Source organism: Onychomys torridus, chromosome X, assembly GCF_903995425.1.
Source record: "Onychomys torridus chromosome X, mOncTor1.1, whole genome shotgun sequence".
Taxonomy (NCBI): domain Eukaryota; kingdom Metazoa; phylum Chordata; class Mammalia; order Rodentia; family Cricetidae; genus Onychomys; species Onychomys torridus.
Window position 1 is genome coordinate 122375888 of NC_050466.1, and position 16777 is coordinate 122392664.

Below are 16777 nucleotides of genomic sequence, written 5' to 3' on the forward strand. Positions count from 1 at the left end.
TTATCAAATTGGGAATCCATCTCCCCCAAGACCCAGCCGTAGCACTCTTGGGCATATATCCAAGGAATGCTCAATCATACCACAAGGGCATTTGCTCAGCTATGTTCATATCAGCTTTGTTTGTAATAGCCAGAACCTGGAAACAACCTAGATGCCCTTCAACAGATAGCTCTTATAAAAGCTTCTCTTCCCTTTTGTAGTTGTAATTATCAACCAATACATGGAGTAGTAAATTTTAGGAACACATGAATATCTTATTCCTGAATGATCTTTAACTTCATAGTTTTAGCATTTATTCCTGACCCTTGTCTGAATCAGCTAAATGTAAAATCATGATTTCCCCATTGACGTCAACAACTAAAATGCCGAGTTCCATAAGACTATTTTTAGAAAGCTAACAGAATAATCAACAGTCTTTATTTGGTCCTTTTTCCTGCTAGCATGTTTTTCTGCCAAGAAATGGACTATCAGTTGAAAGATTTTATAAATGAGGCAGAACATTCAAGATGAAGATGAACTTAAAATATTCCATGAAAAACTTGTAGTTTCCTAATTTGATCAATTTCTATAACTATTTGTTGGCATAATTCTGTACAGATTTCCCCCTCTCCCTTTCATTTCTTGCTCTCTTTTAAAGGATATAACTGTGAGTTCATGAGGTTTTTGCGTACACATGCACACCTTCACACAGAACACACTCAAAAAGGAATGTTGCGTTCAATGGTTGTCCGCACTGAATTAGAATGTTATAACTGCACTGACTTGGGGGAGTCTTCAGTATTTGTCTTTCTTCCCATTTCAGGGTCTAACTCTGAGTATATAAAACATCTGTTTTACTGAGATCAAAACTGTATACAAAAGATAAATTTTAAAGTTCTGCTTCTATTCATAAAATCAATACACTACCTCTATCCATTCACTGTTTCTTATTAAATTTCTAGTCAATTCTTCAGAGTTCATACGGGCATGCATTGAACAACAACCCTTCAGCAGAGCTCTTATGTCAGTGTGGTCATTAAGAGTACATTGTGTGTTGTACAATATTTTCATACCTACAACATGATATACAAAACAAACACCCACCTGAATTCTGACTGATCCACTGCAGAGAGTCCATGTGAGCATTCAGAAGTTTGCAAATCTGTTGAAACTGAAAATAAACCAGAGGTTTTTAGATTATGATTGTTCTAATGTAGTAAACAAAAAGAAAGAAACATAGGAAATAGAAATTAGGAAGCAATATTTAATTTTCTTCTGGCAAGTGGTGCACTGACAATGAATTACATATTAATGGTGTTTTGCCATTTCATACTTATAATGCTAATTACTTTTATGCATTAGTTCTATCCATTTTGTAACTGTCAGGAATTAGATTCCTACAAATCAATAAAAAAAAACCTAACAAACACAATATAAAAATAAAAGACATTAAGAGATATTTCAAAAGAAAACAAATTAATCAATCCACATAAAATTAAGAACATCAAATCTGTCAATCAAATCAGCAATTGCTTGTTTTGTTTTGTTTTGTTTTTGTTTTTGAGACAGAGGCTTTGTAAGTAGTACAGACTGGCCTATAACTTAACCATATACCCCAGTCCCTTCCTCTGCTTCCTGAGTGCTGGGTCTACAGGAGTCTACCAACAAACAGGGCTCCTCAAATTCATTGTTTTAAAAATAGCAACATTCAATATTCAAGTACAGGTTGATTATTCCTCACCTAAAATGCTTGAAAAAGAATATTTTCAGTTTTTTCAAATTTTTTGGAACATTATATATAATGAAATATCCTAGAGATGAAAAAAAAGCCTAAACAAGGAATTTATATGTCATGCATATCATGTCCATATAACCCGAAGTTGATGTTATGTAATATTTGTATTATAATTGCAGTTGTGTGTGTGTTGGTTTGTTGGTTTCTCACATGCCACAGAAGACTGACCACTGAGCTACATGCCCAGTCCATCTACGCCAGTGGTTTTTTGGCTGTGACCCATTTCATGGGTGTGGACTTTTCCACTTTGCATCATTTCATCACTAAAAAGTTTTAGATTTTGGAGCATTTAAGATTTCAATATTTCAAATTTGGAATACTCAATTTGCAAGTAGGAAAAATCAATACATTAATACACACTCAACAGTAATATAAATTGCTCAAATTTCCAAATGTAAATTTTTATAGCATGTGTCAATAGTTTTAAAATATTTATAACTTTTTATTCAGTATATTCTACTTGCAGAAGCCTACCCAAATCTAAATACAATTGGTCATTATAAGGCTACATTATATCGCCCCAAATTTGGAAACAATATCTCTACCAATAAAAATGTTAAAGATATTATAAAATTCTCCTCTGGTGAAATATCTTGGCAGCATTAAAATTCACATTGTCAAAGAATGATGAAATTTTCAAGAGAGAACCATGAATACAGAAAGTAAAAATCACTATCCGTATGTTTCTGATTTTATTTAAACAGAAGAACATTTTTTCCAGCACTGCAAAAAGACTAGAAGTAATATAGTAAGAAAGGATTGGTAATGTTGGTGTTTTAATTTATTTTATGAATTTTATAAAATAGAACTGGGTAACAGAACATAATGTTTAATAAAAAAAAATCTAAGTATTATGTGGTCTCTCCCATTTATCCCAACACACACATAAATACAAAAGTAATAGCAGTCACTGATCCCAGCACTAGGAATGCTGGAGGAACACATAGCTTCTACTTCTGTACAATGATAACAGGGCTTTGTGATGATTATTACTTTATCCACAGGGACATTATCATTCAGCAGGTGTGTTTTTTCCTGATTTCTGTCCAATGATTTATGCTATCTGAAAAAGGGATGATCTCTTGCTTCCTTTGTCCTGCTATCACACAAGAATTAGCCTTAACTCACTCATCTTAAACATCTCAATTATCCCTACCCTGAAAAATGAAAACATAAGACTATTTGCTATTCACTAGTTAAACAAAATAAAATTTTGGGCAAAGTTGGGAAAATGATAACGATAGGATTTTACTAAGTCTTCTGACAACACTTCTCATATCAATTCAGCACTCCAAGACTAGACACCAGTTACGCACCATATCTAAATCTGTTTGTGTTTATCTGTGCATCAGACACCTATTACAACAAAACAGTTTTGAATTTTGAAATTGCATTTGGAATCTAACAGAAATGTACTTTGTTGACGCGTGTTCATCTTTGTGAACACAGGGCAGATGGTAGCAATGGTAATTCCAGACCAATTTCTATGTGTCATTGTTCAATTTTAGATTGCTGCTAAGTAGAGGACAGCATTGTATTATAGCTGAAAGGGATTTATAGATCATTTATTCTACCCTTGACATTTTGCAAAAGAAGGAGCCAAGACACAAAGAGATTATGTGCCAAACAAAATTCTAATAGTTTATCAACTGTAACTGGCTATGTTTTCATGATTAAAAAGTTCAATAACATGCATATCATGTACAGAAAGGTCAGTCTGCATCTAATTGGACAAAGAACTTGCTAGAAAATAATCACCACTTATGTGTATGTTATTCATTCTCATCTACCGAGATCCTAGCCTCAGTGCTACTTATGATTAATGATAGAAAGCACAATAGAAGCTTCTACAATGCGAGACTCCTCTCAGCACTAGTGCCATTTAGCAGGAGTGGGGAAAACAGGGCTTCATCTATGCTGCTGAGACAAAAGGAAAAGGTAGAGGAAACACGGTCTTTATAGTTAGAGTATAAAAAATGAAAAAAAAAAAAGGCCTGGTTCTTTCTTACTGCCAAATTAATTCACAGAATCTCAATGTTAACAGGATCCTAAGCCATACATTTCCATAATATAGTGTATTTGCTTTATGAACTAATAGTATTCTGTGAAACATAATGACAATATTTAACAAAAAAAATTATGGAAAAATGTTGTCTTAATAGTTAAGTCACTGCATTCTAAAGATATAAGTTAAAAAGTGTTTGAATATGTCTAATAGACCTAGACATATCTGCTCATATTTATATGAGTAAACAAGTTATATGCTATGAAAAATTAACTACTGAGTAAGTGAAAACAAGTATCAGAACATGTTTAATTATGTAGAGAGTAAACCCTGAACACATTGAAAGAGTCATTTATTTCACCCTCCTGGGAATAACCACCCAAACTCACATCTGTAAATATTTTCTAAATATTTATGTCCCACTAATCATGCCTAAGAGCTTCCTATCTCTAAAGGGCAGATAAGGAGTATTCTGGAGGACAGGGGGCTGTGATGAATTCAAAGATGGCCAATATCTTATGAAATCTTGGCTTTCTAAACAAAAATAGCAAGGGACATACTGGTTCAGTAGCGTCACCAGGACTTCCAAGTGAATTCAGGTGAACAATAATGTCCTTGAGATCTTGAGACATTCTTTTCAGCTCAGTATCTATATTTTCTGCTAATTTGTAGCTGCAAAGGCAAGCGAAAGAAAGAGATTAACAAGAAACATTTTCTCACATCTATCACAACTGACAAATACAGATGTAACTGCCAGCTAATTTGTCTCAATTCTCTTGTATTTGCATTGGTTCCCAGTTATGCCCAATGACATTGTCTCATGGTTTCAATGCTTGTAAACTTATTACCATCATAACCTAGGGCTATAAAGGCAAAAGCTTTAGCCTCTGATGAATACTACATCAAAGGGTCCCTTTTGGGAAAAATGTATGCATAGGGCATTTAGCTACATAGAAGACTAGTGTTTAGCAATATTCAATAAATGTTGAGATTGCTTCAATTATAGAGAATACATAAAATTTCATAGTAAAACATGATTTGAGAAACAAGCTGTACAACAAACAATAAAAGGTAGATCAATCTGAGTTTACTACAAACTGATTAGTGATCTAAATTCTCAAAAGTTCCATTCAAACTGTTTGTGAAACAGAGTGGAGAGTGGGGGAGGAATGGTGAAAGATTGATTGATTGATTTAGTAGTCTATTGATGCGTTTCAAAAATTAAAAGTGGCCAGTAGAGTTTTCAAACTTAACTGTCTAACAAATTAAAAGACACAATCAGATTTCTTGATAAATAGCTATTTCTTTCTGTGCCAAACCACTTATATGTAATTGGTTGCCTAAACCGTTGAAAATTCTGTTGAAAGTTTTATTGCAATATAAATCAGGTCACAAAAGAGTAATTGGAAAGGAATGAATGTTTCTAAGCCCCCCCCATTCACAGTTAGCATATTCTAAAAATGTAAGTATTAAAAAAGCAAAACGAAAATGATACAATAAATTCCTGTAATCACAGCACTTGCAAAGTAGAGAGAGGAGGATCTAGCATTTCAGGCTAGGCTTTGTGGTGATTTTTTAACTGTGTCCCCCAATAAAGTTATCTGAGGATCAGAGGAAAAAGCCAGCTACTATAGTAAACATTGAAGTCAGGCAATGGTAGCACATGCCTTTAATTGTATCACTCAGGAGGCAGGGATCTGTCTGGATCTCTGTGAGTTCAAGGCCACACTGGGAACAGCACCAGGCGTGGTGGCACATGCCTTAAATTTGAACACCAGTTAACCATGGAGGTCTGGAGGTCTATACAGACAGACAGGAAGTGAAAGAGCTGAGCAGGAAGAGGAAGCAATGTAGCTGGACAGAGAGCAGATGAGATAGCAGAACAGAAAGGCATATAGGTGTGCGTATACAGGAAGTTGGTTTCTTTGGAAGATGAGGTGTGGATGAGGTGAAGTTGGCTTGTGGCTTTTCCTATTCCTCTGATCTCTCAGGTTTTCACACCAATATCTGGCTCTGTGTTTTTTATTTAATAAGACCATTTAGCAATTTGTCTACAAGCCTTAGATGTTACAGAACTTGTGCTAGATGAGACCTTCTCCAAAAAAAAGTGATAAAAACATAGAATATGTCATGCTTGGTGGTGCACACCTATAATCCCAGCACTCAAGAGGCAAAGGCAGGTGGATCTCTATGAGTTCAAGGACAGACTGGTGTACATAGGGAGTCCTAGGCCAGCTTCTACATAGAGTTTTCTAAGCCAGCCAAGGATATATATATATATATTTCCTGTCTCAAACAAGAAAACAAAACAAAACAAAAAAACCCTATATGTTTCACAGAAACAATGCCAAAGAATAGAGCAAAGAAAGAGAAAAATAAAAAAGGAATGAGGAAGAAAACAAAGGCAGAAATATAAAAGTAGAAATAAAATGAAGGTCAGTACAGATTAGCTGTACTTATCCACATTTAAAATCCTACAAAAATGTTAACCTTCCAGCCTTAAAAAATAAGTTCAGTGGCAAAGGACTTGCAAGAGCTCAGCTGGGCAGTGTGATGTGTTCCTGCAATTCCTTCTACTCAGAATGCTAAGGTGACAGAATTACTTTAACCCAGCAGTTTGACAGAAGCCTGGGCAAAACCGGTAAGAACCTGTTTAAAAAAAAAAAAAAAAAAAAGAAGAAGAAGAAAAATATCCATAACCTAAGATCTCCATCACAATTCACTAAGAAGCCACTGACAAACTGAGGCTAAGTTAGTCTCGATTTAGATTATTAGTGGGTTCACACAACGTCTCTTAATGCTTTATAAACTAGCCTGATTATCAAGTCTCAGTCCTAGAGACGGAGTTACCATGGGAACATTGACAGTGAACAGATGCAAGGTAAAGACTGAATAGTACACAAATAAAACATACCTAGTCTGAAACGCTGACAAAATCATTCCAATTTTGAAAACTATAGTTCATCCTCAAATGAACTGTCTGTCTTTGAAATATCAAAAAATATATGACTAAAAGAACTGTATAGATATTAGGCTTAGATGTGTCAATATGAAACCAGAAATATTCCACAATACTATGATATCATACATAAGCTTTGTGTTTCTAATTTAAGAATACACTTGACAAATATAAAAACTTTACAGTAGACAAACATGAGCTTGAGATTAATAACTGTGAAGGAAATGCTATAAAACAAAGCTGCCAGAATGATTCCTTTATTTCTAAGCCTCCGTTAAGGATAAGCATGGAGCAGTCAAACAAGCTGATAATTACCAACTAGAAGAGCTTGCCCTTTTCTACTAATTATTTATTCTCTGCTTTATGATTCCATTTCTCCATCCTTCTGCCCAATTCTTCAATCTTTATTCAGGTACTTACATTCTCTCATACTCTTTACCAACATACAGCAGATTAAAAGGCCCATTCTGTTTCTTCACAAACTCCTCTAAAGGAGTCAACAGATGTTCTAGTTCCTTCTGCTGTGCCAGGATCAAATCCAATTCTCGTTCCAACCTGAATAAAACAAGTCAACAGAAGGGCTTATGAAAGCAATTTTGGGCAACAAATTAAATGTCAATAAACAGCAAGGGGGAAAAACGGAACAAAAATATCTTGACTCTTTCAAGCAAAGAATTCAAAGGTTCTACCTGCGCTGGTCCAGCTTCACTTTTTCCACTTCATGATGTAGAAGAGTAAACTTTAAGAGAAATAGGAACAAAATGATGTTACTATTATAATTTTCTCAATAAGTTTAAAACAATACACATTTCTCAAACACACCTCAAATACCAAACACTTCCTAATTCAGGTAGCGTATTAACTCAAGAAAATGTTTTTAAGCTACTCATCAATATTGCAACAGAAAATTAATCACAAAACTGAAGTCTATTCTCTTGTGTTTATCTGAAAATACTTACACAATACAGGAAGATTAACGGGAATATATATATTCCTACCTCATCTCTGTTCTTCATCAATGTATGGTTCCAAACATTGAGTTGGTTGGCCGGATAATGAAAGCGTTTTTCTTGGTTTTGTAGCTGAAGGTGACACTTGTCCACTATACTCTCCATGCGACAATATGTCATCACAGGAGTTACTATTGAGCTAAAATAGAAAAAAGATATACTATGATCATATTTTTTAAAGTACAATCATATTTGAAATGATAATATAGGAACATTAGGTGGGGAAAGTCTGTGGGGAGATTCTCATATCTGCTTTCCAACAAAATAATAATAGATAAAGATGATTTTTAAAACATCCAGTTAAATGCTCTGAAAGTTATCCTAAGGGAATAGAGTAAATAAATAATTCTTAAGATGTCTACTAAATCAGTCTGCTTCCACTCTTCCTGTGATATCAGCACAGAATAATGGAAGCTCCAGAAATCATGTTAGTCCAAGCACACTTCTGAGTACTAGTCACAAAAGATCAACATCCCTTACCCACAGGAACTGTGAGCATCTCCAACTCCCCTGCCAATTGTATTGAAAAAGCTGAGTATCCACTTGCTCTTTGATTCTGTGATCAGGGCAGCTAAGCCACATTGACTCTAGTAGTATCAGTGGAACTCAATGGGGAGGTAGCAGGCAATATTTTCCTGGCAGAAGCAGGCAGGATTCTAATTTCCTCCTGGGGTACTAATGGGAACATATATGGCAGGCTGAATGAAGCTAAATCCTCCTCACTCAAAAGCATCAAGACTTAATGAGATTGAGTAAGACAGGATTAATCATTAGACTTCACCCTTTGCTCTGGTATCACAGATCACAGAGACCCAGTAGAGAATCTAATCTCTAAAGACTGAACACGGTAAGAAAAGTTTGGACTGGTAATGACTCCCTTTTCCTCCATTCTGGGAGTCAACAAGACTTGGTGGAGAGTTTAACCTCCACACTGATTGGCAAAACTAAAAATGAAGAAGGCCAATCAAAGGACTATTTTCTTTCTTCCATGAGCCTTGTGTCAGTGAGGCCCAGTAGAGGGCCAAGCCTCCATGTCTACAGAGTGCCATACAAAGTAGAAGGAGGGAGAGAAATTGATATCCTGTGTCCTCTGTCAGCAAGGTCCAAGTTGAAATTTTGCATACCCCAGTATCAGTTCAAGTACTGAGGTAGTTCATCACTTGCCTCTTCATCTGGTGCTCCAGGGCCCATCTGCAAGCTGGGCTTGCATTCCCACAAGAGGTAGTGAACTGGTGTGATACAGTGTCCCACTTTTACAGGGGGTGAATCAGCAGAATTAAGAGAGATGAACTTCCACACCATCCAGGAGCACGGAAGCAGGATGACTCAATGCTCCATTTTTGCTAGGGTGCTGGAGGCAAGGTCCAGTGGGAAGCAAAACATGAAAACACACCCAGCCTTTGCACTATAGCTCAACAAAGGGACTGTCTAATGAAAAGAAAGCAGATATAAATAGGACCCAGACACTCCTAACATAATAGACAAATGGCCATGACACAATAAAACTGATCCGTATCAAGAACTAGGAAAATCACCACTTGAAAGAGAAAAGGCTAGCAACACAGATAACAACATTAAGAGGTATCAGATGCTGGGGACTGCCTGAAAGGAATTTTAAAGCAGTCACTAAAAATGTCTAAAGAGGGCAATTTTCAATCCTCTTGAAATAAACAAAAAAAAAATCAGCAAACAAATGGGGACTATAAAAACCAAATGGAAAATACACTACTGAAAAAGAAAATAACTGGAATAAGCCTACGTGAAGGGTTTGCTAGTAGAATGGAGCTTACAGAAAATGATCAGTGAACTTAATGACAGGTAATTAAAATTCACATAACAACAAAGAGAAAACAGAGACAAATGAAAAAAGCTGCAAGGACATAGGAGGACAATAATAAATGAGATAAAAATGTATGCAAGAGAAGTTCCAGAAAGAGAGAATGGGCCTGAGAAAGTATTGAGAAGAAAAGGTTGCAAACTTTGAGGAATTGGCAACCGACATGTGGACCAATGGAATCGAATTGAAGATCCTGACATTGATCCAAACACCAATGAACACTGATTTTTTTTGTGTTGTTGTTGTTTTTGAGACAGGGTTTCTCTGTGTATTTTTGGTGCCTGTCCTTGATCTTGCTCTGTAGACCAGGGTGGCCTTGAACTAACAGAGATTCTCCTGCCTCTGCCTCCTGAGTGCTGGGATTAAAGGCATGCACCACCACCACCTGGCGAACACCTGATTTTTGACAAAGAAGCCAAAACTGTACAATGGAAAAAAGAAAGCATCTTCAACAAATGGTGCTGGCATAACTGGATGTCAACATGTAGAAGATTGCAAATAGATCTATATTTATCCCCACGCACAAACTCAATTTCAAGTGGATCAAAGACCTCAACATAAATCCAGTTACTCTGAACCTGCTAGAAGAGAAAGTAGGAAGTAGTCTTGAATGCATCGGTGCAGGAGACTACTTCCTAAATATAACACCAGTAGTACAGACACCGACAGCAACAATTAATAAATGGGACGTCTTGAAACTGAGAAGCTTCTCTAAGGCAAAGGACACGGTCAATAAGATAAAATGACAGCCTACAGAATGGGAAAAGGTTGGGTTGGGGATTTAGCTCAGTGGTAGAGCACTTGCCTAGCAAACGCAAGGCCCTGGGTTCGATCCTCAGCTCAAAAAATAAAAAAAGAAAAGAAAAAGAAAAAAAAACAGAATGGGAAAAGGTCTTCACCAACCCCACATTTGACAGGGCTGATCTCCAAAATAAAGAACTCAAGAAACTAGACAGCAAAATACCAAACAGAAGAATCCCAAATGGCCGAAAGATATTTAAGGAATTGCTCAACATCCTTAGGCAAAAGATATAAACATGAAGATTCAAGAAGTTAAACAGAAATAGAATAACTCACAAAAATCCATGGTGTGAGGCAACTGTGATAACCATTATGCCCTACAAAAAACCATAGGAAAACACAGAGCAATTGGACTTCTGAAAGGTAAAGACAATTTTTAAAATTGTGGAAGCAAAACATAGACAGAAAAGAATGTACTTAAAAGAGAAGAGCAATCAAATGATAGATAGTTGATTTCTTTTCTGAAACTGTGAGGTTAGGGAGAAGTCGCACACTTTCAAAGTCCTGAAAGGAGAAACCAAAGTGTTCATGACTATTGCATCTTCAAAAATGAAGAGGAAATAAAGACATCATATGCAAATGAAAAAATAAGGTAAGTCGTTCCTAACAAATCTACCCCTGAAGATTAACTATGCAGAAAAGAAATGACAAGTCTTGTCCCATCAAAATGGCTGCAAAGAAGGGCAAAGTGTTACTCGTTTTCAATGTGTTTCTTAGATTGTATTTGATGGCTAGAATGAAAAGCCCAACCTTCTGGGGTATTATGCTCATTGTACATAGAAGAAATACTTTCGACAACAATACTTACAAGATAAAGGTAGAAAAAGTAAGTAATGAGTTTCTCCACTTGATCCAAAGTGGTAAAATGTCAATATGAACAGATTGTTTTAAGTTATACATGTATACCTTAATATCCACAGCAACTAGTAAAAATTTATATGAAACAAAGTATTAAAAACACTGTATATAAAACAAAGGGAAATTTCCTGAAAATTTCCAGCAATCCTGGGAAGATTAAAAACAAGAAGAAATAGGACACAAATCAAAAGTAAAACTCAAATAACCAAACAACAGAAACAAGCCCTGATCATCCATAGTTGCTTTGAATATAAATATACTTGACAATGTGGTTTAAAAAAATCCAACAATATAAAGGCCTACAAGAAAATCACCCCAAGGATATGGATAGACCAACGATAAAAGAATTAAAGGTATAAAACTAGGGATGTTTATTGTTGTTGTTGTTTGTTTGTTTTTTAAAGAAAAGATGATGTCCCTATTATATAGGGTAGAATACAAAACAATGAAAATTACCATATTCAAAGTTAAGGGGAATTACATAATAATAAAAGAATCAAGGTACAAGGAGAATTGTCAATCTAAATGTATATGCGGCCAAACAATAAAGCCTCAAATTACATGAGAAAAAGGCAGATAGACTATAGATCATGAGACGAGAAGAGGGAACAATTTTGGGAGAAAGAAGGGACTAATAACAAGAAGCGAGTATGAGAAACAGGGGAGAGCATCGGGGTGAAAAGAAAAGCAAATTATAATGATATATGTATGTAGATGTTACAGTGATGCCCATTTCTTTGTGTTGTAGTTAAAAAGTTAATAAAACCAACTACAAAGGACAGTAGAATTTTCTCAAAAAGAAAAACTAGTAAAGCTAAAGAGAGAAAAATAAGACAAATCCAAAGTCATTTGGTTGAGAACTTTAACAAGCTATTCTTCACAACCGAAGGAAGTACTAGACTAGAATATGGCAAAACCCCAAAACCTGAAAATACAATAACAGAATCTAACAGACATACATGAAACATTATATACAAGAAAACAGATATTTAGGTCTCCATGGAACATTCTGGAAAATGAACCATTTCCTCTCACACAAGAAAAAAAAATCTGAACAAATAGAAAATAGTTGAAATCATATGGAGTACATTCACTGACTACAGCTAATTCCAAAAGAAAAGACATAAATCTCGGAACACTTAAAAATTAAACAACATGCTCCCGAATAATCCACAGCTCAAAATGAAATCAGAGCATAATGAAAGATGTAAGCTACCGGAAAAGCTGTGCACTAAAGGCTGGCATGAGAGGAAAATGCCTCCAATCAATAGTCTAAGATCATCAGTTAAGAAACCAGCAAAAGAAAATGAACCCAATATCATCAGGAGAAAAGAAACAACAGTGGATAACAATGAGCCTGAAAGCAGGGAAGTTTTACAGAATAATCAATGAAACAAAAGCTGGTTCTTTAGAGAAATATCAATAACATTCATCTGAGAAAGACACAGGCCACCAACATCAGAAATGAAACAAGAATCTCTCTCCAATATAGAAAGGACAAATAAGGGAAAGCCACAAACAACTTTAGGCTCATGAATCTGACAACTCAGAAAACAAATGGACCTGTTCCTTTAAAACCACACAGTGCTGAAGCTCATTAAAGCTGAACTAGACAGTCTGACTGGTTCTGGATCCATTAAATAAGTTTATTTTTAATTTAACAGATTCCCCAAGAGATTTATCTGGCTGCAGAAGCTTTCATTAAAAAATAGTCAATGAATCTGTACCAGCTCTATAATTTCTTTCGTTGTAAAGCTGGTAAAAATTCTTTAAATATTATTCTGATATCAAAACTTAAAAGCAGAAACAAAATCTGCATGCATACATACAAAACATATATAAAAATACAAACATATATAAAATATGTATCATTATATCGCAGCTAAGCATGATAAAGAGGCAGTGGGTGGCGATAAGGACACAACAGGGCAGCTGTGGCAGCATGCACAAGACCTGTGCAAGGCCAAGCCAGTCCAAACCCCAACATGGGGAGGGGAGGTGGGCATGAAGTCCCACCCTCAGTATAGCTGCTAGGAGAGGGACAGTAAGTTTTCTTTAAGAGGGCAGCTGGAGAGGAAGCCCACACATACAATAATCTATGGTCAGGACAAATCAGACTTGATGGGTGTACAAACAGAGAGTAGAACACAAAGTGCATAGGGGTGGGTCTGGGAGGAGCTGGAAGAGAGGATGAATATGTTCAAAACACACTGTATTAACTTCTCAAAGAACTAAGAAAAAAATTAAAGATGTGCAACATCATTAGACATTAAAATTCATGCCACAATAAGATCACTTCACATCTTTAAGAAGGGTAGTAAAAAAGTGTCACATTGCCACAACCGAGCAAGTAAATAGGGACAGTCTGAGTAACTCATACACTACTGGTAGGTACACAGAATGGCATAGCCACTCTGGGAAAGTATTCGGCACATAAAAATAATAAATATACAAATGTCACACTGACAAGCACCTACATGCCTGGACATTTACCCTAGATACATAAGACTTAGGGTCACAAAAACATGTGTACACAAATATTCATACCAATAGCCCCAAACCTACAAACAACCTAGATGCCTATCAATACTTCAATGCTTAAACTACTTTATACCAAATAGAATGGAATACTACTTAAAAATTAAGAGAGAGAGAGATCAAGCTATTGGGTGGAATGTAAGGAATTATGCTGAATGAAAACAGAAGGTCAATTCTTAGAGGACACATATGCCATGGCTCCATCTGCATAGCATTCTTAAAATATTCTGAATACGGTAATGAAGAACAGATTAATTACTGCCCAGAATTAAAGAAAGAAGGCGAGATATGCTCATAAAAGGGCACCAAGAGGAATCCTTGTGGTGACAGAGCTATTTTATGTATTTTATTTATTATTTTTTAATATTTACTTTTTTAAATGTGTGTATATCTGTGTATGAGTGCCTGTACATGTGTACAGGTGCCCATGGAGACCAGAAGAAGGTGCTAGAGCCCCTGCAGTTGGAGTTCTGGGCAATTCTGAGCTGAGGTCCAAACTCTAGTCTTGTGGAATAGCAGTGTTCTTAGCCACTAAGCCTTCTCTCCAGCTTCCTATTCTGTATCTGCATCAGTGTCAATATTCTAGCTTAGTTCTAAACTATAGTAATTCTGTCATTGCAGGAATGGTACAAAGGACACACAGAATATTTCATGTAATATGCAAGATTATATAAGTTCTAGAGTTTGCTAGAATTTTTATCATGGCACACACATTGGAATGTGTGTGACCATTAAAGAACTACCTAATCTCTATGTGTTCCAGTATTCTATAAAAAAGGACCCCAAATAGAGTCTATCTCATGGGATGATTGTGAGTATTAAATGGTATAATGTTCTTAAAGAATTGTCTTGCTAAACATACAGAATTGCACAATAAATTATAGATATTAGTAGTACTAGTAATGACTGTATAACAGTATTGCAGAAGCCTGCTGACTGTTCAATTTCCTGAGCTACATTAAAAAAAATCCTTCCCTGTTCCCTTAACTGATTTATAAAATACTAGTCTAAAGCTACCCATGTAATTATGCCTATAAAGTGATAAAAAACAAAACATAAAATTTCAAATAAACAAGCTTACTTTACAGTCATGGTAGCAGGTAGAGAAGCCACATTGACTAGGCCAGTTTGATTAGCCCAAGCTGATGGTGGCTTGAAATACAGGTTGAAACCACTTGTAATTGTAGTAGTGGTATTGGTGGTCACAGTGGTAGTGGTAGTCGTTGATGTTGTAGCTAGAAAATAAAATAGATAGTGTTGCTATGAATTTACAGTGTTATCAAGAAATGAGAAACTTGTGTCAGTTAAGCCTCAAGATTTTTTCTAAATATGGGAATTCATTTGTTAGCAAGAATTTGAAATCAAAGCCATAGATTTGAACCCAACACTGTTGCAATATAAAGTGATATACTGTATATCAGGTATCTAAATTAACCTTCATGCTGAAAATTAAAACTCCTGAAGAGATTCATTAAAATATAAAACATAACTTAACCAGCTCTATAACCGTTAAGGGAATTTAATCCATTCTCAAAACTCTTCCCATAGATATTGAAAACTCCAGACCCAGATGGCCTCACTGGTAAGTTCTATTTAACTTTCAAAGAAAAAAAACCCACAATTTTTCAATATACATAAAATATCTGTACATATTTTATATAAAAACATAACTGCATTTGAGAAACTAATTCTTACAAATTAAATTGCTAAATCACAGGGCTAAATCGTTGGACTAAATCAAGGATATTTTGAAATCTTAGTGTACCTTGTGAAAGTCACCTACCAAAGTGATTTTGAAAAAAAAAAAAAAAACCAAAAAACTATGTTCTTTTCAATAAGGCAAAGTACCTATTTCTTAGCTAACACTAGGCATGCATCTTTCAAACTTTTACTTACATCCCAGACCTCTTTTACAACTTTTTGTTGTATCCCTTCTAGAATAGACCTCACAGTTTAAGTCCTATGTTTCCTATGTTTGTGGCTGACTTCTACACGTAATTTTCATAACTTTAATAGCACTATTGATCCTTACTCTATACCAAGCATATAAAGAACAATGTAAGAAAATTATGGCTATTGGGGATTGGGAATATATTACTTTCTTGTTTTTGGTTCTCTGTAGTTTCAGATGTTCTTGGCAATTAAATGAGTCTTGTGTAACAAGAAATTTGTAATAAAAATATTACTTGTACACAACAGTTTATGTTAGCCTAGCCTTCCCAATTAGCAATATGTTCAGGTTAATAGCTGTGCTATATAACCACAGAATTCATGATGCCTGCTAAGTGCACTGACTAGTCTCAGGGAGCCTGGCCTACTCCATTCATGCTAAAGGAACAGGCTCAGGTAACTCTGCCTGTTCATCCTGGTTCACAGCAACAAGTGTGTAAAGTACAGGAAGGTGCTCCATATGCCATTAGCTTATGAGGAGGGGCAACACAAAAAAAGCTCTGGCTAGAATTAGCACAGATAAGAATCTCATTCTCAAAAATTGAGTGACATGGAAGAATCAAACTCTATGTAGAAATATAGAAATACATACAGAAATATGGAACCAGATGAAACATACAAAGAAATTGGGAAACAACTCAAAAATGTAGAAAAATCAGACTAAGCAGAGGGAGTTGAGAAGACTGACAATGAACATAAGTAGAATAAAATGGTCAAGAACAAGTCAAAATTAGGAACAAGACAAAATACAAAGTCAGAAAAAGAAAGAAGAAACCAGTGAGAAATTTTTTTTTAAATGTAGATAAAGGGATAATAACTAAATGACACACATGTAATACTTGTAAGGCTGCCACATGAACAGTTTCTTGAGTTCCACTTTCCCCGAGGTAACAGTGGCATGAAAAGTCTGCAGGAGATTTTTCTAAAATTCCATGTCCCTTTTGGCATAAGAAGCCTATGGTAATACTACATTCTTTGTGCTAGCTAGTGTGAGAGCGAAATGAGCAGCACACAGGCAGACTGTGCTCAATCACCAAGTATTTGG

General features: G+C 35.6%; 1 protein-coding gene across 1 annotated transcript in view; it reads right to left on the reverse strand.

Moving 5' to 3' along the window:
- Nup62cl (nucleoporin 62 C-terminal like) overlaps positions 1–16777 on the reverse strand; it is a 66954-nt gene that overhangs the window by 20456 nt on the left and 29721 nt on the right. Inside the window, exons 3-8 of the mRNA XM_036175185.1 lie at positions 14864–15017; positions 7737–7887; positions 7428–7477; positions 7159–7293; positions 4340–4451; positions 1084–1150 (exon numbers count right to left, since the gene is read on the reverse strand). Coding sequence (XP_036031078.1) covers positions 1084–1150; positions 4340–4451; positions 7159–7293; positions 7428–7477; positions 7737–7887; positions 14864–15017 — 669 coding nt within the window. The remainder of the gene's footprint in view (positions 1–1083; positions 1151–4339; positions 4452–7158; positions 7294–7427; positions 7478–7736; positions 7888–14863; positions 15018–16777) is intronic.